The sequence below is a fragment of the Miniopterus schreibersii genome, assembly GCF_964146895.1.
Source record: "Miniopterus schreibersii genome assembly, chromosome: 2".
Classification (NCBI taxonomy): Eukaryota; Metazoa; Chordata; class Mammalia; order Chiroptera; family Miniopteridae; genus Miniopterus; species Miniopterus schreibersii.
Window position 1 is genome coordinate 113916819 of NC_138102.1, and position 24643 is coordinate 113941461.

Sequence of the window (24643 nt, forward strand, 5' to 3'; positions counted from 1 at the left end):
GAAATGTCAAACAGAAACTGTTTTGTAAGTACTACAAGAGAGGGAATTCCTACTTGTGTTTATTATAATGAGTTGATTGAACCATAGGTTAGAGAAAGGCTGCTTGAGGAAGGGAATATATGGAATACTGGTTGAAATCTAAAGAATGAGAAGAGATTTACTAGGCAAAGAGGAGAGGGTTGAGCAAAATGGTCTAAGCAGAGGCAGAAGGAAGGGTACAGAAGGCTCTGAAATGGGAGGGAATTGCAAGGAACAGAACGAAGGCCCTTGTCCCTGGAGCAGGGAGACACAGCGTGAGTGACTCTGGAGAGGCAGCAAGGGGCCAGACCCTGGGAGTCTTGAAGCCTTTCCTAAGGTATTTCTTTCTTTATCCCAAGAGCAATGGTAAGCTACCAGGTTGGAGCCGAGGAGTTAATAATCAAAGCATGCTTGTTCTCCTTCTCATTTTCTTTTTTTAAAATTTTTATTGATTTTTTTAAAAAATTCTTACCCAAGGATATTTTTTCCATTGCTTTTCAGAGACAACAGAAGGGGGAAAAAGAGACACACACATCAATTGGTTGCCTCCCACATGCACCCTGACCTGAGGCTGGGATGGAGCCTGCAGCCCCGGGGTGGAGCCTGCAACTGAAGTACCTGCCCCTGGCTGGAATCAAAGCCAGGACCCTTTGGTCTGCAGGCCAATGCTCTAACCACTGGGCAACACCAGTGGGGCTCCTTCTCCTTTTCTGCCTCCCCCAGGCATGAGAATGGATGGCCTCCCTCTGGTCTGGCCTAGTCAGACAACATGGGCTTTAGTTTGGGGTGCCACTTTTTAAAAAAGGGTCCTGAAACCACCTGTGTTGCTACAAAGGGCAGCCACAAAGTGGTGAAGGAAGAAGATGTTTCATGTTGCACAAAGCAAGACTGAGAAGATTTATTTACTAAATAAAACCTGTTTCTTAACAGCAACAAATGTTAAAGCTTGTTTTAAAAAGCTATTCAACAATTAGGTTGATTTAAAAACAACAACAACAACACCACCATGGTGGACCAGCTAGCGTTGAAAGCATGCAAGGAAAGACTAGACAGTCATGTAGAGACTTTCTTTCCACTGTATCAAATGTTGAACTCTGTACCCTAAAATGGGGGCCTACTCTTTCTAAAAGAAAAAATTCCCCGTGCTCCTTATTCACTTGGGCCATAGCTCTGCTCTTGTTCACTTTTAAGTACCTCCTGTTTTCTTTTTTCTGCTAAGGAACTGCATTCTGGCCCATGTCTCCCCTCAAAGGCCTACCTTAAAGAGAAATCTGTCTTCCTGACCCACTTCTGACCTTCCTATGAGCTTTCCTACTATCATTGATTTGCATTCTAACTCTTTTTAATCCCTTTGAAATGTTTTTTTATTCTCTTGACTTGATTTCAAGTAACATGATCATGTAGCAACTGTAGCACAGCAGTATGAAAGAAACAAAAGATACAGAGTTATGGATGAGAAAGCCAGTGGTGATATTAACGGAGGTGGGAGGGTGAGACAGAGAACTGAGAGGGAAAAGAGGGGAAGGAGGGAGGGAGAGAAGAGAGGGAGAGCGCACTGTAGGAGATGAATATACTGAGTATTGAGATGAATTACTGAGTTGAATGAAAATAAATTAAACTTAATTTCTGGTAGGTCTACCCCCTCGTTTCTTTAAACCTCATATAACTTATTAGGCCATTCCATCCTATTGATTTCATAAAATTAGTATGGTTAGATTGATGTTTCCCAAGCTTCAGCAATTCTACCAACTTCATGGTTTTTGTCATATACACCCTCCTTTAGCACTAGTTATTTATTTAATGTTACACATTAAACTGACTTTAAATTGACCCTTCAAACCTTTTCTAAGAAACAGTCAAATTGGAATCATCTGTTTGATGTGATATACATATATATATTATATAGTATACATTTTAATTTATATTCATTTAATAAAATAAACAAAAACATTTATCTGTGACCCACCTAAAATCACCTTGGGAACGTGTACAGTTCGCATGCCACACTGCTAAAACCTTGGACTTGAGGCAAGGTCATAGAGCCTGCAACAGAATCTGAAATAGATTCTCCTCAAACTCTTCCCTTTCTATTAGACCATATGAGACATTTCAGAAGTGTAGCTCCTTTGTGCATAAATATATACTCAACTGTTTGGAAACTCTGGCAGAGTAAAATTACTCCTAAAACCTGGCTGTGTTAACTGTCCAGTGCTGTCACACTTGCTTCTGTTTTCAGACTTCTTTCCAATTCCGCTTAAAACGGCCTGCAGTTCCATTTCGGTTAAAAGTAAAAGCAATTATTTAATATTTTAAACCTTTCTGGCGATCCTTTACTCAAACAATTATTTTCCTAACTATGGAGGTAGTCTTCTAGCTGGGAGCTCCAGAGCCACATGGAGTGAAGCCTCTGAAGTTTGCACAGTGACATACCTAGTCTTCATTTCCCCTCCATGTTCCCTCCAAACTGATTTGCTTCTGAGTGTGGTAGACTGAGGGATGGCCCCCCAAAGGCATCAACATCCTAACCCCTGGAACCTCTGAATATGCTATGTCATGTGGCCCAGGGGAATTAAGATCCCAGATGGAATCGATGTTGCTAATCAGCTGACTAAAATGGGAAAATGATCCTGGATGACCCAGGTGGGCCCAATGGAATCTCAAGGGGCTTAGAAGTAGAAGAGAGAGGTGCAAGGAAGGTTCAAATGGTTTGATGTGAGGAAGGCCGAGCTCCCCATTACAGACTTGGACAGTGACGGAGGCTATGAGCTAAAGAAGCAGGCAGCTTCAAAAGCCAGAAAAGGCAAGAGAAGGGGCTTTCTCCTAGGGCTTCTACAAGGAACTTAGCCCTGCCAATATTTAGCCCAGGGAGACTCATCTTAGCCTTCTGGCCTCCAAACTGTAAAATAGTAAGTTTGTGTTGTGGTAAGCCATTAAGTTTATGGTTATTGGTTACAGCAGCAGTAGAAAACGAACAGATTGAGCTTCAAATTTTGCCTAGTTTCTTGTTCTCTCGCAGTTACAGGTTTGGCTCATTCCTTTTAAACAAAGGCTCACTGAACTAATTAAGGCAAACTTGGAATTCTTCTCATTAAAATGGCTAATTTCTAAATTTACATATTATTGATGCTAATGTCCACTTAACATTTTCTTTTAAAATATAATAAAAATGCTTTTTTTAATCGTCTCTAGTTAAAGAAAAATATAAAAGAGTTTTGGAGCATCAATAAAATATTTGTTTTATGTATTTTTATTTTAAGGCTGTAGAGCCAGGGCACTGAATTCAAAACAAGCTCTGCCATGTACTAGCTGTGGTTCGGGAAAACTGACCTCTGTAAGCCTCCGTTTCATCATCTATAAAATGGGAATAAAAACGATAGGACCTATACAATACCTTGGGGAAAAGATTAATTAGATAATCTATATAAAGTCCTTAGCCTGGCGGCTGGCATGTAATTAAGTGCATCACATAATGGTGTTCGCTATTATTATTATTGTTGCGTTATCTTTCTGACTTCAAAAACTTCTCTAACAAAAAGTAGTTTTCAGAACACTTGCTGTGTCTGCCACCTGCACAGTTAATCTCTCTTCCTTTCAATCTTAATTCCTAAAGAAGCACAGTGAACCCTTCTGAAAATAGCATCTCCCTCAGCAATACTTAACCCTGAGTGAGCAATTCTTTTAAATATTAAATATGTGTTCACTAAAGTGCTCGTTAAAAAAAAAAAAACAAAAAAATCGAAGGGCAAGATAATGGTCTAAGTTCTAATTAAGCCCCCTTTAAAAGAAATTCTCCAAAGCGGGTGGAGTGAATTATGTGCGAGGCTCCTGGTGGAGTCCTCTCCGGAACCACCTCTGCATAAACGAGGGAGCTCCGAGCCGCCGCCAGCGCGCGAGGTGTATTGTCTGCGGGGCGGCGCCAGGTGAGCCCCCGAAGAGCCGAGACGCCGCGAGGGGACCGGCCCGACTCGCGCGCAGCGCCCGCGGCGGCTGCAGGTGGGGAGGCTTCGCCCCGCCCGTGCGCCCTCCAGGCTTCCTGCCGGTGCGCGTCCGGGGCCCCCAGGCGAGGGGACGCGCTTGGCCTGATCTATGCAACTTTCCACGGGGCTCTGACCGCCCTCCGTGGCCTCCCCCCGCGCCAGCGCGCGGACTCGCCCCCCCGGGGCTCCGGAAGGGAAGGAGGCGTGTCCGGAGCAGGCGGGAGGGAGCTCTATAAAAGTGCTGGCGGCGCGCCGGCCGGGGCTTCATTCGCCGCCTTGCGCCGGGACCGGGAGCGCCGCGGGGAGCACGGGCCGTGGAGAGGGCGCTGCGCTCGGGCTACCCAATGCGTGGACTATCTGCAGCCGCTGCTGGTGCAATATGCTGGAGCTCCAGAACAGCTAAACGGAGTCGCCACACCGCTGCCTGGGCTGGATCACAGCGCTGCCTTTCCTTATGAAGAAGACACAAGTGAGTAGGGCTCCCCCGGGTGCTCGCGGGCTCTCCAAGAAAATCGCGCCCGGAGGCCGGCGCGTCCCGGCACTAGCTGCGTCCCCGGGGCGTGCGGGTCTGTGCTGGCCGGGCCCGCCGGGAAGGTGCGGGGGAGGCAGGCGTGGCGTGCGAGCAGGAGCCGCCGGCCCGGGTGAGCCGGGGAGAGCGGGAGGGGGAGTGATGAGACGGAGCCCGTGCCAAGTTTGCCGCCGCGGCCGTTAAGTTTGGAGCTGTCAGTAGGGAGCCGCAGTTCCCGTAAGGAGGAAGGAGCTGCTCTCCGGTCGGAGAGTTTCAGTTATCCTGGAAAGGCACGTTTTTGCACGGGAGACATGTTCCCTCGGGTTCCCGGAGATTACAAAACAGCTCCCCGTACGCCACGCGGGCTCGCTCGCTCGCTCTCGCACCCAGATTTGCGTGCAGCCCCAGGTGGGCGTGGGGCTCGCGGGGACCCGAGTGCAACCGCGGGAGCGACGCCGACCCTGAGTTCCTTAGTAGCAGCGCCCCCGGGGCAGGGAACCTGCCCGCCCGCCGCGGAAACTTGGCTCCCGGAGCATTTGCAGGGTTTGCAGCTCGGGGGGAGCTCTGCAGAGAGCTCTAGGGGGGGTAGTACCTCCACATCGCACTCACCTTCTTTCATTATAGGAGAGAAAGTTTCTTTCTTTTTTTTTAATGGGCACCTCTAATGATAGTTTTTGAGGTAATTCTCAGCGCTGCTAAATTGTGCATTATACACTTAAACACTGGGTAAAGCACCGCCCAGGGGTACAATTAGATTTTTCTTTTTTTCTTGAAGCAGATATGTGGCTTGTCATTTAGAAAGGGCCCCCTCGGTACTGCTATCCGCAGTTCTTTCCACCGCGGCCGTTTTACCTCTTCTCACTTCTCCCCTTTGGAATTGTTGTGAGTATCTGCCCCGGGTTGGGTAAAGCTGCCCTTTCACCCCCCAGAGGCTCTATCGGAGATTGCAACTCCCGAAATGCCTGGAAGGGGTAGAAGTGTTGGGGGGAAAAGGGAGATTAGGGGTGTGTACAAATCGTCAGTGAAGAATGAAGGCATCAATGTGCGGAAGATGCTGTATTAAATGCCCTGCTTCGTGTCATATTTTAAATAGATGGCCAGGCTTGGGAAATACATCCAGAAGGCATAAGGAAGCCTGCAGCCCGTTGCACCGGTGCGGGAAAGGGCAGGGGGAAGGGACATTGCCTGGTAGAAAGGTTTGTGCGGCTTCTAGGGCAGCAGCCTTAGGGGAGAGGGGGGGAGAGGGCACATTCCTCCCTTGCAAGCAGGTTGGCTTAAGCGCAGAGCATTGAAGGCCACACCTGGGATCCCCACAGTGTGCTGTTGAAATGCCAGGGTTAAAGCCTGGGAACGCAAGAGAAGTTACAATGTAATTTCTTGATTTGCACAGGTTTTCTGCTTTGCAGGATTGGTAAGGAAGGGTGCGGAGCCAATTCCTGTTATAGTCGTGGCTGCTCACATGAATGGTAGTGGTGAGATCTGGGTGGGGGAATCTCTACTAGTTCAGAAAAAGAGCCTAAACCTGTTTAAACAAGGGCAGTGGAGACAGATCAGGTTAATGACCAACACTCCAAAGGAGGGCGACATACTATCATGTCACTTTGAGTGTCAGTGGGATTGATGATCCTTGCACCCTTGCTTTACGAAACACAGGTGAGCTCTGTAATCTCCTTTCTGACTTTGATTAAATGGCAGTGTAAATCTGATTACATGGAATAATTCCATTGAAAACTAGAAAGAGGTCCATCAAGCCTGAAACTCGATGGTGTTAGTGACTCAGTGCTTCGGACCAGGGACATTTGAGACAGCTAAGTATTTTAGAAATGTGACCTGCTCAGACCAAGTTAAAGTGCAAGCCCTTTGGGGGAACTTGCCGATGTTAAAGGACTTGCAGGCATAGGAAGGCAGTGCCCTTGCTGAATGAAGACATTCATTGCCTGGGATCTAATGACCTTCAAGGTTTCCTTTAAGGATACTTCTAGCAGTTCCACATTCTTGCCACTGAAAAGGGGAACACTGGAAACAGCATGAAATCAATAAAATAATCCGTGGAAATAGGGGAGGGGGATTACATCCTGGTTCATATTGCTAAATTTTCTAATCTTAAATTTTCTGTGCAACCCTGTGTGGATGGAGTAGCATAAGGAAATCAGAGATTAAGAAGATGAATTGTTCTACAGAATCTAATGTTATCCTTGCCAGTGAGGAATGTCTATTAAATCAATAGTTTAAACGGTCATTTATAAAGATGGCCTCAATAGCAAAGTTCTATTCTAAGGCAAACAGTTTTGTGCTCTCCCACTACCCAAGATGTAAAACTAGAATTTAATAATAATAATAATAGTAAACTTTAATTTGAATTATGCAGCTCTCCAAGAATCATGGGTGCACCAGACGTTCTGGCCTTTCAGTTAAGCTAAATAAGTGTGAAAAATCCATCAACAACCAATTGGGGTTTGATAAATGATTCTTTCATTTATTTAGCATGTTTGATGGACTTTAGCATTAAATAAATAATCACATGGATAATAGCAGTGAGAAGCAATTGTAACAATAAACGTGACCACAAGTCTACAGAAATGAATGCATTTTGCATTTTTCAGATTTCTGATTGCATTTTATTAATATTTTGTAGTTTTACAGTTTGACAGGAATTGTGGCTTAGGTTCAGAAAGAACATCTATTGCCATGAATAATCATTTATTTCAATGTACTATTCTGATATACTGTTATGTTAAATAACAACTGGGCAGCGTGTTTTGCAATACCATTTTAAAAAGTGCTATCAATTAATGGACCTGGTGCCCTATTTATTGATGTACTTACATTTTAGTTTTGAGATGGTTTGTGAGAGTTTTTGTTATTGCTGTCAGCTTTTTAAAATATTAAGAAAAGCGTTATCTTGCAAACAGTGTAGAAAAGGCCATTTTAGACATACATTAGTTCTCAGAGAAACAAATAGAATGCTCGCTAGCTTTTGTTGTTCCAAGAAAACATCTCTCTTTTGTCTGTCTGTAGTTTGTCACTTGGGTGATAATACAAGTTTGTAGAAGAAAAACATTTCTGAAAAGAGCATTTTTTCACCGTATCCTTAAAATCACTCAATTTGGAATGTGTGCTTGGAATAATTCTATTTTGTGTAGCTTTTAATTGATACATTCTGCCAAGATTTTAAAACTAAAGTGCTAAGTCAATTACTTTTAACATAAAACATGGAAAATAACCATATGGAAATCTGAAGGCCTGAGCCAAACCAATTAAAATTGCTAAATTTTTTTAATGTCTAACTGCTGATTTGAACATAGCAAATTGTGAGTCACATTTGTTCTCGAATCATAGGTGATTGAAATCTTCCCATCACCAGGAGTAAAATGAAAAAAAAAAAAAATCCCTGCCCCAATGGCTAGTCTGACTATTGGAGGTTTTATGCATGCCCTTCCCCCCCATGTCTAGGGAGCACCTCTGATGTAGTGGGAAGATCCTAGCTAGGCTCTAGCTTTTGAAGACTTAGATTCTAATTCCTGTTTTACCACTGGTGAGACAAATGGCCTTAGGCAAATAAGTGGTTAAACTTCTTGGGAATTCCATTTTGTAATCTGTCTGATGGTTATAAAATAATCATAAAGAGTTTTCTCACATGGTGGTTGTAAAGATTTAACAAGATTTTATATATGTCTTTATCCCAGCACAGTGGCTCACTGTAGTTACAGTCTGAATTTATTGTTCCTGAGAAGAGAATTGCCTGCTGGTTAATTTAACAACCCAGCGAAAACTGGCTATTGCAGGTAAATGATGCTTAGCCAGTGAAGCAGAGAGACCACGTTTTCACAAATCTGAATCTGTGGATTTAGTGTCACCCATTCCAGGCTGATAATCTGTTTATAGACTATAATTAACACACATCAAACTAGGACTGTATGAAAACAAAGGCTATGTGTGGCATGTGAGGGATGTTAAATTCTTTCAAGTGTTTCTTTAAAAGTGAAAATGAATGAGAGAGTTAGAATTGAAAATAGGAATGGAAATATTATCACCATCTCTGATTCGCTTCCATATTTCCACCCTCTTGCTTTCCAATTCCCCTTGTATGGTGCTGAGGGCTTATTTTACTTTAAGCAGACCCTTCGCTTCCTACCCCTGGTGTCCTTACCCTTGCTCTTCTGCGCGAGGCCGTGCATTCATTTCTGCAGGGTGTCCTTTTTGTCTTTCCCAGGCAATGTGCAGTGACCGTTTTTATCTATTATGCAAGTTTGGGAGATTTTGGTTTTCTTTTCTTGATTACCTTAATGTTCCCTTTTGTAAATTAGGCTAAGGCATTTGGATGTAAATCAATCTTTGGAGTGATCTTTTATCTTTTTGTTTCTAGTACACGAATCCAGCAGCTGCAGGGGACTGTTTTTGGGTGTAAATCACCTGTGCAGTCAGAACACTTATGAAACAAATTGAGGCAACACCGGGATGCTTTTGTAATATAGGCTGTTTTCAAAGTTATTTTGTATAGACTTTGTCTCCTAGAGACCATTGTATCCTTACTGATTTTTAAACACCGCAAAATGTTTTTTCCTTTGTACTTAACTATTGGCACGGGAAGAACTGTTTACAGGGTCTGGGAGTTGGAGAGAATTGTTATTAACACATCTCTACCTATTTCCTCTGTCCAGAAGGAAAAAAAGGGAGGCCCTTTCAAAAGGTGGTGCGGGGTGATTTTCTTATAATTAGGCCTCATGGTTCTTTTTTAAGATCTCAACGTGTGTCATCTTTATGTTGCTCTCTTTGTCTTTTGGCTAAATTTTATTGTTTTTCTAGGCTGCCACTTGACTTGGGTATTAGGGGATGGAGTTCTTTTATTAGGCCTAAGTTGTATGACTTTGGGAAGGGATTTGAATCTCTCCGAACCTGTTTCCTCAGCTGTAAAATGAGAAAATGGGACTAGGTGATTTCTAAGTGTCTTCCAGTTCTAAAATTTTGAAGGTACTAGTAAAATAGAGGTTTGAATCAGCTGGCATTTAAGCTTCCTTTGGTTCTGAGACTTATGTAGCCATTGCTTTGGTGTAAATACAAATTATAACCATTGCTTTATGATTATGAACCAGCCAGTGGGGAGAAATGAAGGAGATTTAAATTTAGACTGTTCTGCTTTTAGCCATTTCACCTGCTACTTGGTATTTCTCTCTAACGAGAATGGTATTTACACTTTCCTATGTTAGCAATATCCATTGTTGAGGAGGATCTTTACTTTCTCTCTTCTGATCTTTAAATAAGTGAGGAAGGGTCATAAGGCAAAGTCCGAGGGCCAGAGGAGGCAGGCTAACAGAGGTAACGGAAGCCTCCCTGTGCTTGCTAGTCTCGTCTACTCCTGCAGCCTCCAGTATCTGTGTGCAGGCCTCAGAGATGGAGGGAATCTGACCATGAAGCAGAAAGGGCATTAGTGGGGAGCATTGGAAGAATGGGTCCTGTGCTTGGCTCTTGCTCCAGTGCCAGCAGTCACTGAGTCTCTGCAAGTCTTGGGCAAGTCACTGGATCTTAGGTAGAATTCTGGACCACTCCCTAGTGTTAATCCTCAGAAGACAGTTAAAAGGAGGGGTCTGCAGCTGAAAACACAGGCTCAGAGAGAAGGGAGCAGGCCTGCTGCCTCAGGGAAAGACCATTCCTGTGGAAGACACTTTGCTGAGGACTTCTGCAGGCTCAGTACTTCCTCAGGAACACCTCTCACCAGTTCCTTTCCTCAGCTTTTCTCTAGAACTGACATCAGCTGAGAGTTGGGTCAAGCCCGGTAGCCAGCAGCTGGTTTTCCTTAGCAATCAGAAGCCATGACAGTCCTTTCCTCATTGTTGACAGACTATTAAAGGATCAGCTGGACCCCTCCTTCAGCCAAGACACCATGGATGCCTCAGAAAATTGAGCAGTGACATTGACAGTGAGGCTGTTCTCCTCTAAGCACAGGCAGAGCCCAGAGAGCTGCCCTCGGAAACAAAGCTCAGCATTGAGGCAGCGATCCAGACGGCGAAAAAGGCAGCAGTCGTGCGCGTTCAGTTATCTGGGTGCAGGAATCCAGCACTTGACTTTGCAGGTGTAGCCGTGGCCTTGGTGCTTTGCGTGCTGTAGATTAGAATGTGGTCTTAACTAGGGGGCACTTCGGGTGCCTTTTCTGTGTTCTGGGTGCACAGAACACAGAAAATTGGGCGGTTGCCTTGCAAAGAATGCCTTTGCTCTCTAGGGTGACAATGCAAAAGGGAGCAAAAGGTGAGAGTAAGGGCAAACGCATCGTCAGTGCTCACTTGAAAAAGAAGGCCTCGGCCCCCTTCACCTTGGCAGAAAGGGCACCCACCCCCACCGCAGGGTGGCAGGCTGCAGGCCTGGGAGGTCAGAGCCCAGCAGGGTAGGGGGCCTTGTGTTTGTCTTGTTTACACATACTCTGTTGCCCTTTCAGGAGCAGAAGTTCATCTTCTGAACAGAAGCACCGTGGGGTGCTTAGAACTTTTGCCTCTTTTTCAACTGGACATAAAATCTCTGAAGTCAACAGCCTTTCCACTTAAGTGTATCTCATAACTGGTTTTAGAATGTGGCCTTAAAGGGTATTTGAGTGTTTGAGGAAACCAGGTCACCTCTAAAAATTATAATTTAAGAGTGGCTGTCTATTGTGAGGGACCCCCTTGTGCGGAGTTTTCTGCCGTTTACCGGGAGTCCCTTTCTCGATGCCTTTCTAGACACCTGCCTTGTGAAAACATGTGGATTCCTTGATTTCCAAGCGGAGTGTTGCAGAGAAAATGGGTTGCATTATAAAGTCCTTGCTCCTCTCCTTGCATGTGCTGTCCATATAGATGGCTGTTAAAAGTTATATTCACTGCTGAACTTGAGATGAAGAGGAGAGAGGAAGGGTAAAAGTGTTTCATATAAAATGATTTCTAATGTGATCTTGAAAACCCAAGGATTGCCGAACAATCCTCAGCAGTCACACATCATTATTTATGGCTCTATGTAAACCTACAATTTAGTGCTTCTGAAATAGTAAACACATTAGAGAGTTCCTTTTTTTAAAAAAAAAAATGATTGATTTTAGGGAGAGGGAGAAAGATAAAAACATCGATGAGATAGAAACAAAAGCATCAGCATCGATCTGTTGCCTCCTGCATGCCCCCTACTGGGGAATGAGCCTGCGATCCAGGCTTGTGCCCTGACTAGGAATCGAACTGGCAACCTCTTGGTGCATGGGACAGTGTTCAACCACTGAGCACACCATTTGGGTAGGGATTTCTATTTTTGATGACCAACTAAAACCTCTGTGATTGCTTTACTTTGGATCTCTGGCAATTTAGAAAGCTGCTCTGTTCAGCTAGCCCTACCCTGAAATCTCTGATGTGTTCTGTTAAGCTGAGGATTGACTCTCACAGGTCGTTCTGCATGTTAGATAGGGTACATGGCTTGTGCTTTCTGCCTCCAGGTGGTCCAAATGGGCACTGAATGCAGAGATAATAGAGGCCTTAGAAAACATTCATGAAAAATGAAAGGGAGGTTAGTAGCATATTTTTAATATTGGATGAAATTAGTTTTATGTACAAAAGCACTACAAAATAGGGTTTATTTAATTCTTGCATTGTTTTGCAATGAATTAAAACATTAAAACATATTCTTCACCCTTGCCCAGGAAAGTATTTTTAAAACTTGAGTACATATTTTTTATAATGTACCATGGCCGTAGTACTCTATATCTTAACAATACTTAGAAAACAGTGGACTTCCTTTTTTCTCCCCATTTGAAACTTGAATCCTTTTATTCATAAACAATTTTAATAGACTTTTAAACCCCAAACTCATTTGACCATTTATTGTTCTACTTCTGTACAAATGTCACACAAATGATTCAGCTTGAAGGAATGAAACTTACTATAGTATGTATCAAATTTTGACATTTAAATGTATAGCCACTTTAAAGAGTTTTCATCATTGTTTTATAAAATCAAATCACCCTACTAATAAGATCATACCAGAAGGCACTCAGTAGGAAACAGTTCCAAGATTAATTAATTGCTAGAACTTTCCTCCTGGGGGGTAGGTATGATTTTTTTTAAAATCCCATTTCACAGATGAGGAAACTCAGATAAGGTCTTTCCCCTGCCAACTCCCAAGTATTTACCGCCAAGAATAACACCCAAAGAGATTTAGCTGGCACAGCCACAGTGTGCTAGTGTGGCTTGTGCAGTACCTCAAAGATACAAATTCTGTTTACAGGAACATGGAATCAAAAGCAAATGCAATTCAGATATTCAAAACAGCTGCCAGTGATAGAATTTGGCCAAAAAAACTTCATGATTCCAGTTGCCTAGCAGAGTGGCTCATATCAAATACTCACTGTGCTGTGGAAGGAGTAAATGCCTGATTGGGGTTGTTAGGTGCTGTACATATATATATATTTTTTGAAGCTTTTTTCTTTTCTTTTTTTTTAAAATAAGGCAATTTTTTCTAAATTTGTTATTGATTTTAGGGGGGGTTATTGATTGGAAGGGGAAGGGAGGGAGGGAGGGAGGGAGGGAAACATCAGTATATCACTGTGAGAGAGAAACATTGATCAGCTGCCTCTTGCATGTCCCTTGACCAGGGTTCAAACCCCCAGCCTGGGTATGTGGGCTGACTGGGAATCAACCCTCCACCTTTTGGTGTGTGGGACGACGTTCCAGCCAACTGAGCCACACCGGCGAGGGCCAAACAAGTCACATTTTTAACTACTGTGCTGTCTCTATTAAACACACAAATGTGTTTGGTTGATGATTGAAAAGGCTGCTTGGTTCACCATTTACAGCATTATTTTCCATGAATATGCAATAGCATTTACTAAGCAAAGCTGGAGGCCATGTGAGAAAACGGAAAACACTGGATTGAGCTATAGATCAAATGTAGTATTGATTCTGCCAAGGACTAGCTGTGTGACACTAGGTGTTTCTCTCTGAACTTTACTTTCCCAATCTTTAAAATGGGTACAAAAATAACTGCCTATTAGTAGTATTGATTGAGATAGATTGTTTAAGAGCACAATGACTTGAACCTAGTAAATAATCATTACCTTCTCTGCTAGAATAGTGAATTGTGAAAAATATTCCAGCAAATACATATGCTGTAAGAAATAAATTCATTGTTAGCAATTCCTGCCTTTGCATGAATAAATAAAATAATCCTTAGGGATTAATACCTTAACTTCCTTACTTATATTATCTGCCTTCTTTAACACTCATAAGTACTCTTAGCAAATTAAACACATTTTTCCTCCAATTTTATCTCCTTTACCTTTCTCCCCTTCCTGTGAAAGGAAAGTTATACAAAATAGGCCAAAAGACAAGCAGCTTAAAAAGAGAAAGCAGCTTATTGAATAAGGAAATAAAAGTAGTTAATAAGTTAATGCATATTTGTTGATTACTCACCATGATGAGGTACCGTGCCACAAACTGCACAGGTACATCTCATTTGATTCTAGCACAAAAAATGTTATGAAGTAAATGCTATTGTTGATATCATTATTTTAACCAAATAAGAAACCTGAAGTTCAGAGAGTTTAAGAACACTTGCCCAAAATTAAAAGAAAAATAAAATGCAAGTAAACGGAAGAGCTGAGATCTGTTGTAAAAAAATTTGTGCGTGGAGGCCAAAGCTTTAGTCTTATCTAGGGAAGACTGAGGCAGGAAAGTGGAGGTTCTGGGTGAGTGACAGGTAGCTTCTGGCCCAGCTCCTCAGTCCCAGCCAGGAGGTTGTTGAAGGAGAGCGGGCCTGGTCACTTGTTTAGAAATGCCTGCTACTGACTGCGCTGAGGGAGGCCCCTTTAAACTGTAGAAGTGCCATTTTACTTTATGGAATTAAAAATTACTGCCCAAACCTTCATGTCTTTCAAGTAAAATTGTACTTTTGTTGGAAGAGGGCAGGTTTTAAAGTATTTTAAAATTGTGTTTCAAAATAAACTCCTAGAAAAATAGATGCTTCAGAGATCACTTTAATCAATCGGTTCTGACCCTATTTTCATGCTGTTTTCAAAGACAACTTTAAGTGGCTGTGAGCATATTAGAAAACTAATAATGATATATTTATGCTTATGTCTGGTTTTTAAAACTATCAGCCATTTAAGTTAGGACCTTTGCTCTGCGATTCATTTTTCTGCTTTGACATTACGGTTTTTTTAAACAAGTGACTATTGGAACACACCTGTCAGCAGCATCGCTATGGGACTTACTCATCAGTTTAGTGGAAACAGAAGTGTTAGCTGAAAGTCCTGGCAGCGTCTGAATGCCGGCGATGGAGACAGCAGAGGTGCAGTGGACCAAGCAGCCTGCAGCTGGACAGCCTCCTTCAGTTGGCTCAGCGCAAAACTCAGCCTCAGTTTCCACATCTACACAGCATGGACAGTGATAGTACGCTTCTGAAAGATGGTTATGAAGACTAAATGAAATAATCCACAAAAAGCCCTTTGTCCAGTGCTTGGCACATAGGAAATACTAAAGTGTTCACTGCTATCATTAGCATTAAACAATGGTAAGCTTATCAATGTGATGACTCCTTTCTCTTTTTTTTAACAGTTTTTTTTTAAAATATGACTTTATTGAATTCAGAGAGGAAGGGAGAGGGGGAAAGAGAAGCATCAGTGATTACAGTCATTGATCAGCTGCCTCCTGCACTCCCCCTGCTGGGGATCGAGCCCGAAGTGGGGACCTGTGCCCTGACAGGGAATCGAACCTCGATCTCCTGGATCCTAGGTTGATGCTCAACCACTGAGCCACGCCAGCCGGGCAATGACTCCTTTTTTAAAGTGACTTTAATTGAAAGTATCCACTGTCTCAATGGAAGGGAAAACTGAAGCCATTTATCCAAATAACTTGGGCTTTAAATTCATTTTAGTCCTGAATAATTTGATTGTTTTCATTCCCTGCTATAACAAAAACTGAAAAAGAGCTAAATGTGTACAATTATAATCTCAAGATAGTTTACCTAGAGCAAAGTTACTTCTTTCTATCGTGTGCCAAGGTCACAGAGAGAATCCACAGTGGAGCTGGCTTCTGAGCCAGGCGCCTGCAGCCAGAGCCTGCATGCCTAACCTCTATGTTATACCTAGATCTCAGGGAGCCAAACATGAGTCCTTCCCATGAACCGGTGAGTGAGTTCCTGCTTTTCCCTCTCTGGGAAGAGAAGTCGTTTTTTGCATTAACAGAAATATAGCCTCTTGTCAAGGGAGACTGGAAAGAGCGTGGCCTTTGTGTCAGAAGCACCTAGGTTTACCTCTGGCTCTTGACTGTAGCTTACCAAGAGACCTTAGGCAAATTACTTAACTTTGCTTCACCTTTTCTTAACTTAATTTCCTCTTCTGTAAAATGCACTAATAATATTTTGCAGCTTTCCTCTCTCCCTCCCTCCCCCACTTTCCTTCCTACTCCTTTCACCCCTCCCTCCTATTTTGGTTCCCTCCCTTCTTTACCTTTTTAACCTAGAAATAATATGTTGTATATCTGCTTTGTGATTGTCACTTTTTACTATTATTAAAAAGTATTTTTCAGCCCTAAACATGTTTTCCAGCTATACTGTTAAGCACTAAATTATGTTTGTGCAAAGTGTTTGACCCATTGACCTCACAGACACCTGAAGGAGCATGGACTTTGGAGTCAGACAGAATGCGGCCTAAGTCCCAGCTCTACTATTCACCAAGACCATGTGCACATTATTTACTTTCTTACTCTAGGCCCCAATGCCCTCATTTGTCTAATGGGGTAATAGTGCATAGTCAGAAGAATACAAAGATTAAATGAGATAATATATGGAAATTGGCCCAGAACTGATAATGTTCAGTAAGTGAGTCTTACTGTGTGGATCAGCATGAATCAGGCTGTCTACTGCTTTTGTGTGATGGCTATCACAGTTTAAAACCTGTGGTCGTTGAAAAGCCCAGGGAGATTAAGGCTGATTGTGGGAAATGGGATTGTGTAACCGTGAACTGAGATTAGTGAAGGGCCTGGATCCCAGTCAGCGTGGGCCTTTGAAACTAAGGATGCTGACACATGTCTTGGCTGCCTCACAAGTTGGGAGAGACTGAGAGGTAATTGATAGAGCTGTTCTCAACAGACCAGGAGGTTCCATTCACAGGCCTAGGGTAGGTTATCATTCTAAGCCTCTAGCGATGAAAAAAATTCTAAACTTTCTAAATTCATGAAAGCTTTGTGTTTATTAATGTCTTTCAAAATGAGCCTCAAACTACTTTATATAGTATGCATTAATAGCTTTGCAGACTCAGATTTGGAGTCACCTCTTCAGATTGGATTACTTCAAGTCACTTAATTCTTCTTACATTCTGATTTTCTCATTTGTAAAATGAGATTTATAAAGGTGTCTAACTCCTTAGGTGGTTGTGAGGATTAAATAAACCAGTACATGAGATAGGCTAGTACCACGCCAGATACCCAGGAAACGTAGGTAAATGTTAGCAAGCAAAGTTCATTTCGAATTTTCAGCTTATTTTTTGAGTGGTGGGGGATGTGTCGAATTTAGTATGTGTGTACGATCAACAGTTTGGGACTGTTTGCATTACGAATTCAGGGTTTATTTTCTTATGGGTGATTGTGTTTAGAGTTTAAGGGATTGATTGTCCAGGTTAATCTTCGAGTAAGTTTTGTATCCATCCAGACAGACACGAGTTCCTTTTATCAGTCCATTACTTCAGGTAAACAAGCATTCCATTCCCTGACAGAACATTAAACTGTTATGTTCTCTTTGATGGAGTGCTGACTTGTTCAAGCACTTGTGAAAAACAGAAAACAGCTTCTGTTTTCTGACATTGTACAATTTAAAGGCTTTTTCTAGAGGTTTCTTGACTGAATCTTTGACTGCTGCTACCTTAGCAATCAAGTTGCCAACCCAGAAATGTGGAAATGTGTGAAGTAATTTGGGTTCAGTTCATAGTACGATCTAACACACAAACTTGAGCCAAGACTGTAAAATCAAGAATTGAAATCTCTTTTAAATGAGAAAAAGAAAAAAAAATGTTTAAGTTCATTCTTTTAAGGCCCAAAGGAAAATGAGACAGAATCACTGGCATATACTATTTGTAAATTACTGAGAAGAGCTGAATTTCCAAGGGGCCTAATTTTGCATCTTTCCCTGAAAATTCGTTTTCTCGCATTTGAGGGGTAATGCAGGAAAGTCAGAACAAGGTGCTAACACCACAGGAGATCCATGTTCTCAATTCAGCTAGGTGGTGTTGGTATATGGGTTAGTCCCTCCAAGGGTGTTCCTTTCATTATCCAACAAAACGAATTACGGCTTCTGTAATTTTAAAGATTCTGTCTAACTCCTACAATCTAGAGTTATAATGGAAGCCTGACCATCTGACTACCTTGGTTAAAATCCTCCACTGACTTTGTGTTTCCTGAAGGGTAAAGTCCAAACCCTCAACAATCATACAGGTGGTCTGTGATTTGGCTGGTGCTTATCTCTGCCACTCCCCAAATGGTAAATTTCATTCCAGTGTCAGCTAACTATGAACGGTGGCACAGTGACATACCCATCGCACTGCCCTTAGTCTCAGGGGCCCTGACAGCCTCTTCAGTTGTCTAACTGAGAAGGTTCCTCTTCTCAGGAGCCCTTTCTAATGTCTGTTTGCCCTTCTTCCCTGCCCCCACTCCCATTCTGTTTAGTGACCTTTCCCTGTAGTCCTATAGCAATAAAAAAAAACTGTATACTTTAAACATATTGAAATTATTCTTTTACTTACCTGCCTACCTGGGTAAATTGCCTCATTTGGTATCCCTCGCTGGTGGCACAGCACCAAAAGCTTGATAAAGATTTTCTGAACCGAACTATGAGTTAATGAATCGTGCCAGGTATATTTTTGACTGAATCTTTTACCATTGGCATTCTGAATGTCTACCACCGTTCTAAGCACGGATTTAGGTATTTAGCAGTTTAAAGATATATTTAAATGTGGCGGAAGAAAGTTGGTAGGATTAACAAGAAATGACATTTTCAAATTTCATTTGTGGTTAGAAGACATAAATTTAATCTGTGATCAGAAGCTACCAAGGCAATAATAGTCCTGGGTTATAATACAGTGCTCTAAAGTAGCACTACAGAGATTTTATGTCCTTTAATTTTCATTTGCAGGATACTCTTCTGATGCCTAGTTTTCAAAGTTCTGATGTTTTTAAAGTTATACAACCCTGTAGCATGGCCTATTTCCTTCCTTTTTTTTTTTTTTTTTTTTTTTGGTTGATCAGGTAATCTTGGTTTGGGTGTGGAACTGAAAAGTTAATATTCCTGGCACCCATACAGCTTTCCAAGTTTTAGCTACCTCTTGCCTCAGTTTACAAGCAGAAGCTCCATAAATGAGGAGACTACATGACAAGAGTCAGCAGTGAATTAGATGTGCAAAATAGTTTGTGCAGATTTGGTTTTGAAATCTTACAGCAGCTGCAACATATCTTTTAAATTTCATTGAGGTGGATCCACTGCTCACAAGGTCCTCTCTTCATTTCCTGGGAAGTAGGTCCCCATTCTTTCCCATATGATGAGAGAATCTCTTTGCTCCCCAAACAGTCCCCCTGTTTACATTTATGCCTCCATCTCCATTTGATTCCTCAGCAAAACCTGAGTCGTCTTCAAGGAAGAATTTCAGAACACAAAATAGTTTACATTTACTTTGAAGATGGTTAACTCGGAATCTTTCTTTAATAAAAAGCCAGTACTCACATCCTGATAGATTGTAAAAAGTCTTGTCCTTTTATTACTGTTGTATATCTTCTTTTCTCTACTGAATTTGGAGTCTCCTTCTACATACTGGTATTATGGAGAACGCTGAGCATAACTTCATGGATGTCATGGTGGAAAATGGGGATAAAGGAAAACTAGTCATGTGAGAGGAGAGCAGCAATCTTATGTCCATATTACTCTGAAGAAAAGGTAGCAAAAGTAGCTGATTTTATTCTTTAGTCAAACTAGGAATGAGTCTGGATGGCACAAAGCATTCCGTTCAATCAGATGATTTTTTTTTTTTTTGCCTATTGTAGAGATGACAGGTAGAGAACAGTCATCCAGTGCATTGGAAAGAGATAAGATTAGCATTTAAAAGCTTAACCAGTGTCATCACTTCTGAACATGTCTGCTCTCAAGTGACACTGGAAACTGGTGTGTTTCCAGTTCCCAATCACCATGAGTAATTTTTTTTAATTTATTTTTTTATGAATGGCTGCTTTAGAAATTTTGATGGATTGCAGCTCATTGGGGAAATGGAAAAATTTATAGTTGCATCTTATACTGAGTTCTAAATCAACTAAAGAATTGTTGTAGACTTCTCAGAAACTTTCATTGAACTTACTTTAGGAAAGTATCTACATTTTTGAAAAATATGCCCCTGTTGGGTCAACAAAGGAAAGTAACTTCATATTATACCTAGCTAGTTCCTTTAGAAAGGGAGCTCTGGGGATTTTAAAGGAGTTCAGCATTTTGGCTTATTGTCACACTTGACTGCCACATCTACCAAGAAAGGCATTTTCCACTGGTTGTTTATTAAAAATTGTTTATTGATTATTTACTACCAGCAAAGTTCTTCCTAGTGGCTGGAGATAGAATAGTAAGCAAAACAGTTGCATTGTTCCTGGTCTTCATGGAGTTTACAATCTATTGCTGGTTTTATATCCTAATTTTCCATTTTCGTGGAGTTGGAGAAGTATTTAAAGGTACAGAGAAAGTGGTTAAAAGTTCAAACTGAGAAGCATTTAGCTCCTGTCACGTTTGGGGTAATTAAGAGACTCTTGTGACATTACACTTGTCGTCATTCAGATTTTGCAGGTATTGGGCCCAAGAAAGAAATATGGCCATAGTTTATGCCCAACTAATGACAAAACTCTTATGTTTATCCTTTATGCATTCATTTAGGAATATTTTTGAGAGGCCTTTTTGTGCTCAGCACTGCTCTGTGAACAAAACAGCGAGGAGCTGAAAGAGCCCGCCTTATGGTGCTTAGGCTCAAGAGCAGGAGGCAGTTGATAGGCAAAGCTGGTGGGTGATGCCTCAGTGCTGTTGTGTGACTGCGGATGCCATCTGCTGAGGACTGGATCCTGCATGAGCCAGACCTCGTCTGTGTCCCATTTCCCATCCTGAGTGTGTTCTCTTTTTAAACAATGTAGATCTTGCTACCGCCAGGGTCTGCACCCTATAAGAGATTTTGATCATAGGGAGCACTCTTGTGGGTATTTTAGTAGCAGTTTGCAATGCATGCAGTCCACAGGTGTGGAGGAGCCTGTATGTCAGCAAGGAGCAGCTCAAGGTGCTAGAGCTAAGAATGAACAAGACTAACAGAATCCTCACCCTCACACCATTCACATGCTTGTCAGAAGGGACAAGTGAGAAAAGAGTAGACTCAGTGGGGTTTGACAATAATTTCTGATGAAAATTTGATTGCAGTTGAAATAAAACAGTGATATGAGCATTGAAGCTACTTAACAGGTTACCTGGGAGGGTTTCTCTGAGAAGGTGATATTTGAACTGAATCCTGGATGAAGAGAAGGACTTGCCTTTTGCAGAGCCCAAGAGGGAAAAAGCTTGTAGCACCAGGTGCAAAGGGCTTAAAGTGGGAGTACATTTGAGGAACAGAAAGGAGGCCAGTGTGGCTGGAGTATGGTGGTGGGAGACCACCTGGTAAGATGTGAGCATGGGGGTGGGCAAGCCTACATTAGTTACCACCTTGTGGGCCTGGTCGGGAGTTCGTGCTTCATTGTAAATGTAGTGCAAAGGCATTCAGTGGTTTTAAGCAGACAGTGATGTTTTATATTCCCAGAAGACCATACTATTATAAGTAAAAGCATAAAAAGCCAAGAAGGCTATTTAGAGGTGTTTTCAGTCTTCCAGGCAGGAGTGATGGAGAGAAGGGAATGTTTCAAGATACATTTTACTGACTAGAAGTGATGGGACTGGACAGATAAGCAGACAGTGATGTTTTATATTCCCAGAAGACCATACTATTATAAGTAAAAGCATAAAAAGCCAAGAAGGCTATTTAGAGGTGTTTTCAGTCTTCCAGGCAGGAGTGATGGAGAGAAGGGAATGTTTCAAGATACATTTTACTGACTAGAAGTGATGGGACTGGACAGACTAGATGTGGAAACAGTAATGGAGAGAATCAAGGCTGTTGTCCTGATTTTTGGCTTTAACTACCATGCTTCCAACTTGGAAATGACATTACTGAGGATGCTTGCTCTAGGTGTGGTTAAAAGACATCAATGATGATAACTGTAGTGGGTATCTGTGAAAGTGTGCTATTTTTAGGTATTGTGCCAAGTGCCTTAACACACATCACTCCATTTAATCCTCAACAAGGCTGTGAGGTAGGTTCTGTATTATGCACATGTCACAGGTCGGGTAACTAAAGCACAGGAAGATGAAATAACTTTGCAAAAGACCACAAGGTTAGTCAATGGCAGAAGGGAGATTAAGATTTAGGAAGCCTGGTTCTAGAATCACTGCCTCCCAGCCCCCCACTCTCTACTATGTGTGTTTTCTGTGCATGGGTTAAACACACTGTTTTCTAAAGCTGTCTTGGATTTATTGCTGAAGCTAAAGTTGACTTTTGAAACTCTGCAAATTAGGTTAACATTCACCCATTGCCCAAACAGTTGGGCCTCACTTTTGCACCAGGTAGAGATGAGCCTGCCTGCTTTGGGGGAGTTGATCCAATCCAAGCTCAGGGGGCAGTTTCACAACCTCTTTTTATCACCTTCCTGTGCTGATCTTTAATCTATGGAGAGGCAGAACATAAGTGGGATTGGGACATTCACTGTTGGTATAGCTTTAATTCTGGAGTCGATATTGAAAGCATTAGTAAGAATGATAAAACAATAACTATAGCATTAACAAGTCATGTCATGATCTGTAATGTGCTGTTCCTGTTGTGGATGCTTTATATAACTGTCTTACTTAATCTTTGAAAAAGTCAAAGAGATGTGATCACCCCAAGAAAACTCAGCCTAGGAGAGTTTCCATAATCTGCTTAAGTAACAACATGTAAGTGATAGAACCGAGATTTGCATCTAGGTCTCACTTTTGTTGATGTTCTTTTCTAAACACCATCTGTTTCATAAGCAGTGAACTTGCAATTTACTGTGCTTCAGGTGACAGATAGATATCCAGAGGAACACGTCCTGGGCGTATCTAAGGTAAATTACTCTGTGGTGCTTCAGGTGGTAGAATTGAATTAATGTTCTCATGGATTGACAATCAAAAATGACTTTATAAGAAATTTTAATATGATTCTTAGTGTACAATTTGAATTTTAAAATACGAATGGAAAATTCCTAAGGGAAGTTTAGACTAACCTTTATGAGAAATAAGTGCTTAGTAACTTGGGTTCTTTACTCCTAGTATTGCTTAAGGTCTAGTTGCAGAGAGTATAATTCACTCTAACTAGTTAAGCAAAAAGAGATGTATTGAAATGTATCTGATGGCCTGTAAAACCGCTGGGAGCGCTAGAAGAGCAGGCTCAGCATCCAGAACACTGCAGCACCAGGACCCAGTTAAATCCCCTGCTGTGGACTCCCAAGTTCTCATGTCAAGGATGTTCTTCCCATATCAAACCCTGCAGCGTGGTGCCTGATGGGCGAAACCTGAACTCATCTGCAGCTGTAGCTCAATGCAAAGGAGCCCAAGAAATACAGATTTTTGTTTTGCAACCACTACATTACAGCAGGATATGCTAGGAGAGAGCTGGAATGGGAACTGAAAGCCAATTCACAGTATCTACCACACTCACTGCATTTGACTTTTCGTTTTGCAGATTGTTCTAAATTCGGGAGCACCTGATACGTAGCCCTTGAACTGAATGCCACCTTGTTATTTATATTTTTGGGGACCCTTTTGTTTGTGTGGTGCTTTTGTTTTTTTTTCCCCTAATGACATAGCACCCATGAACAAGTAGAGCCTAAATAGCTTGTTTCAGACTTTAGAGAGTACCTAAGAATGACATGAAGGGCTAGTTCAAAGTACACACATTCCTGAAATATACCTTCAGAAAATCAGATACCTCACAGTGCCCAGGAATCTGGAGTCTAAATAAATAACCTTGATAATTACACTTTGATCTAAACCTCAGGCAGTCAACTCCATTTGTTGCAGTCAGGGCACCTTCCGTGAAAGGGGGCACATTTCAACAATTTTTTCAGTCCAACCAAAGGCAGTTGGTGCGTCCAGCATCCGCTGCGTAATTGGGAAAGCTCATGCCGAGACCTCTGCACATTGGGCTTGTCATCTGATATGACAAAGAAAGGGGTTAAGACTGTGGGTGTTTTTTGGGCTCGTTGGCCTCTAGCTCCGTTGGCTTAGATGCTGTTTAGAGGTAATTAAAGCAGAGTACAAAAATTTATTATGTAGTCAGAAACCTAGGTGAGAAAAAAAACTTTGTTGGAGATTTCCTGAACCGCTTCCTGACAGTAAGTTTTCTTCGAATTTAAAGGCCCTATGAGACCAAACTTGTCAGACTTGCAGTAGCTGATCTGACAAGACATCTGAACACATTTAATTACCTCTGTAGTGGAAAATACATGAGAAGTTGTAAAGAGTTCAGGCATTCAGTCCAAATTCAGCACATGGGATCAGATAGCAACTGGAGCCCGACTCTTATTTTCCAACTCTCATTTGTTTGGAGATCAAAAGATTCTACAGATTTTGAAGAGTTGCAGGGCTTTTGATTTTCATGAAGTTGCTTTTAGAAGTGAGTCACATACCTAGAAGAGTGTGAATTATGATTTATGTATTTGTAGCTGTTTTTGGAAAGCTTATCATGGTGGTTCAATGTTAAGAGCAACTATTTGACATGACAGTGAACAATGCCATCCAAAAAGAACCAGTGCCCATGGGGTGCTCCAAGTCAGTATGTGGATTTCAGAGCTGTCATGATTTTTTTTTTTTTGGATTTTTTTTGCTTGTTGCTATACCTTGGCCAGTGTTGGGGGCCTGTCTCTCTTACTGCTTTGAAAATATAGCAAAAAGAATTGGCAATGGATATGTACATCTAGGCTCAATATTGAGCTAGCATCCACCAGTCATCTAGACTTGTTTGGTTTGTTGCATATCATCACCCTCATAAAATTGATTAGAATTATTCCTCATTAGCATCTCCCTAAAATACAGT

At 41.8% G+C, this 24643-nt stretch overlaps 1 protein-coding gene across 2 annotated transcripts in view; it reads left to right on the plus strand.

The window, feature by feature from the left end:
• Positions 1 to 3925: 3925 nt before the first annotated feature.
• KITLG (KIT ligand) overlaps positions 3926 to 24643 on the plus strand; it is an 80260-nt gene continuing 59542 nt past the window's right edge. Inside the window, exon 1 of one of the 2 annotated variants that reach the window (XM_081127680.1) lies at positions 3926 to 4464. In XM_081127680.1, coding sequence (XP_080983806.1) covers positions 4450 to 4464 — 15 coding nt within the window. In that variant the 5' untranslated portion in view covers positions 3926 to 4449. The remainder of the gene's footprint in view (positions 4465 to 24643) is intronic. The other variant, XM_081127681.1, reaches the window with a different exon arrangement.